Raw genomic sequence first — 2,908 nt, 5'->3', positions numbered from 1 at the left:
CTGGATGGTCACGGTCACCTTCGTATTTGCCCATTTCTGTCAGATATGTCTTGAAACGGCTCTCAGCTGCTTCATATGCCAAAGGTCCGTTCACCACTTTTTTCTGACACATCCTACACATGTGAGACACCTAGCGAATCATCGTCATGAAGACGCGTCTCGCCTGTACTTAACCCTGACTGAAACTGTGTAGCTGGCTTCTCATCATCGTCTCTTTTCTTGTCATGTCAAAGATCCCCTCATTTGTAGCTGATGTTACCCCGTCACAACCGAACATGGGGTCCAGGAGCGTTCTCCCATTGTTGGGCATCCATAGCTACAGTGTCCCGTAGATAGTCCGCTACGTTGTTGCGGAGGTGCCTGACGCAGCTGATGCGAGGACCCTTGATGAAAGCTGCGGTAATTGCCTTCCGTATTGAGCGTTCATCATCCGATCCAACCACTGGATGGCATTCAGCATCTAAGGCCAACGACTTGCTTGAAATATGGCAGAAGAATTCGGTAAACGTCATAAAGTCTTAGTTCCCATGAATCAATATGGGCCCTGCAAAAATTGGACTATCTCCTGTATCCTTACGAGTGACAAATATCAGGGGACCATATGCTTTCCTGAGGACACTCGTTGCACGAAAGGATCATACAGAACACGATTTTCTAGTGCCTGTATGTGGCCTACAAGGTTACCTCTGTAGCCCTCTGGCCGATCATTCTTGTTGGCAAGATACCGTGCGTTCCTTATCTGTTTGCTGTTTCTCCGGGCCTCGGCCCTGTCGCCAGTCTCTGGGAAGAACTTAGCTGTTCTCAGACATGTAGCTTTCGTTTAGTTCCCCTGTTGGCTGAGGTACACTTGTTGCCGAAGATCCTATGTATTTGTCCTAGGTTGACATCCTTCCAGTCTGGATTGCTTGCCATCTTCAGCACAAAACCTGAAATACATTGAAACATTATTTATTCATATGTAAATCCTTATTTCACATTTTTCAACACATCTAACTCTTAAGCACTTTTAACAATGCTTCATTTGTGAACAAGAACACATTCTATGCAAGAACATGGTTGACAAAAAAAGGAAGATAATTTAAGCCACAAACATTGAGACGTGAAGGAAATGTATGATTGAAATACCTCAGTAGACCTTGGCTTTGTCAATCAGTTGCCTCACTACCAGGCTTACAATACAAGGAAATATAAACAAGTAATTGATGTATGCCTACACGCAGTGTAACAGGACGTTTCCCATGTGTTCCGGGAGTAGAAGGAGGAGGGCCAGTGGCCAGAATTTGGCTTCCCACCTCCATGGATTTCTCTGCCATCTCCTTCAACTGCTTAATGTTTTAAGCGATATTATTCAGACCTCTTGAACAGGAAATGCAAAACAATTAAACCTGTGGTAGTGGCAGCATGAAGCAGGCTGACTGACGCTAAAGAAGGGGCGTGTCTGGACAGAAGGAAGCAGGCTGACTATGACGCTGATGTAGGGGCGTGTCTGGACGGAAGGAAGCGGGCTGGCTGTGACGCTGATGTAGGGGCGTGTCTGGACGGAAGGAAGCAGACTGACTGTGACGCTGATGTAGGGGCGTGTCTGGACGGAAGGAAGCGGGCTGGCTGTGACGCTGATGTAGGGGCGTGTCTGGACGGAAGGAAGCAGACTGACTGTGACGCTGATGTAGGGGCGTGTCTGGACGGAAGGAAGCAGACTGACTGTGACGCTGATGTAGGGCGTGTCTGGACGGAAGGAAGCAGGCTGACTGTGAAGCTGATGTAGGGCGTGTCTGGACGGAAGGAAGCGGGCTGGCTGTGACGCTGATGTAGGGGCGTGTCTGGACGGAAGGAAGCAGACTGACTGTGACGCTGATGTAGGGGCGTGTCTGGACGGAAGGAAGCAGACTGACTGTGACGCTGATGTAGGGCGTGTCTGGACGGAAGGAAGCAGGCTGACTGTGACGCTGATGTAGGGCGTGTCTGGACGGAAGGAAGCGGGCTGGCTGTGACGCTGATGTAGGGGCGTGTCTGGACGGAAGGAAGCGGGCTGGCTGTGACGCTGATGTAGGGGCGTGTCTGGACGGAAGGAAGCGGGCTGGCTGTGACGATGATGTAGGGGCGTGTCTGGACGGAAGGAAGCGGGCTGGCTGTGACGATGATGTAGGGGCGTGTCTGGACGGAAGGAAGCAGGCTGACTGTGACGCTGATGTAGGGGCGTGTCTGGACGGAAGGAAGCAGGCTGACTGTGACGCTGATGTAGGGCGTGTCTGGACGGAAGGAAGCGGGCTGGCTGTGACGCTGATGTAGGGGCGTGTCCGGACGGAAGGAAGCAGACTGACTGTGACGCTGATGTAGGGGCGTGTCTGGACGGAAGGAAGCAGACTGACTGTGACGCTGATGTAGGGGCGTGTCTGGACGGAAGGAAGCGGGCTGGCTGTGACGATGATGTAGGGGCGTGTCTGGACGGAAGGAAGCAGACTGACTGTAACGCTGATGTAGGGGCGTGTCTAGACGGAAGGAAGCGGGCTGGCTGTGACGATGATGTAGGGGCGTGTCTGGACGGAAGGAAGCAGGCTGACTGTGACGCTGATGTAGGGGCGTGTCTGGACGGAAGGAAGCAGGCTGACTGTGACGCTGATGTAGGGCGTGTCTGGACGGAAGAAAGCGGGCTGGCTGTGACGCTGATGTAGGGGCGTGTCTGGACGGAAGGAAGCAGACTGACTGTGACGCTGATGTAGGGGCGTGTCTGGACGGAAGGAAGCGGGCTGGCTGTGACGCTGATGTAGGGCGTGTCTGGACCGAAGGAAGCGGGCTGGCTGTGACGCTGATGTAGGGCGTGTCTGGACGGAAGGAAGCGTGCTGGCTGTGACGCTGATGTAGGGGCGTGTCTGGACGGAAGGAAGCAGACTGACTGTGACGCTGATGT

At 53.0% G+C, this 2,908-nt stretch overlaps 1 protein-coding gene across 1 annotated transcript; it reads left to right on the top strand.

The window, feature by feature from the left end:
* Positions 1–275: 275 nt before the first annotated feature.
* Positions 276–2,672, top strand: LOC136443018 (uncharacterized). The gene is made up of 4 exons (XM_066440066.1): positions 276–301; positions 1,411–1,761; positions 1,956–2,285; positions 2,357–2,672. The coding sequence occupies exons 1-4, from the start codon at positions 276–278 to the stop codon at positions 2,670–2,672; spliced, it is 1,023 nt and encodes a 340-aa protein (XP_066296163.1).
* Positions 2,673–2,908: the final 236 nt, after the last annotated feature.

This window comes from Branchiostoma lanceolatum, chromosome 10, assembly GCF_035083965.1.
Source record: "Branchiostoma lanceolatum isolate klBraLanc5 chromosome 10, klBraLanc5.hap2, whole genome shotgun sequence".
NCBI classification, from domain to species: Eukaryota; Metazoa; Chordata; class Leptocardii; order Amphioxiformes; family Branchiostomatidae; genus Branchiostoma; species Branchiostoma lanceolatum.
The sequence above is the reverse complement of the archived record's forward strand: the minus strand, read 5'-3'. Positions and strand labels throughout refer to the sequence as shown.

Excerpts from the sequence above, each read along its gene's own strand:
- LOC136443018 (XM_066440066.1), top strand. The coding sequence starts at position 276 with ATGGGGTCCAGGAGCGTTCTCCCATT. Across the intron at positions 302-1,410 it reads TCCAGGAGCGTTCTCCCATT|GCTGACTGACGCTAAAGAAG; the intron begins GTTGGGCATCCA and ends AGCATGAAGCAG. Across the intron at positions 1,762-1,955 it reads AGGCTGACTGTGAAGCTGAT|GGCGTGTCTGGACGGAAGGA; the intron begins GTAGGGCGTGTC and ends ACGCTGATGTAG.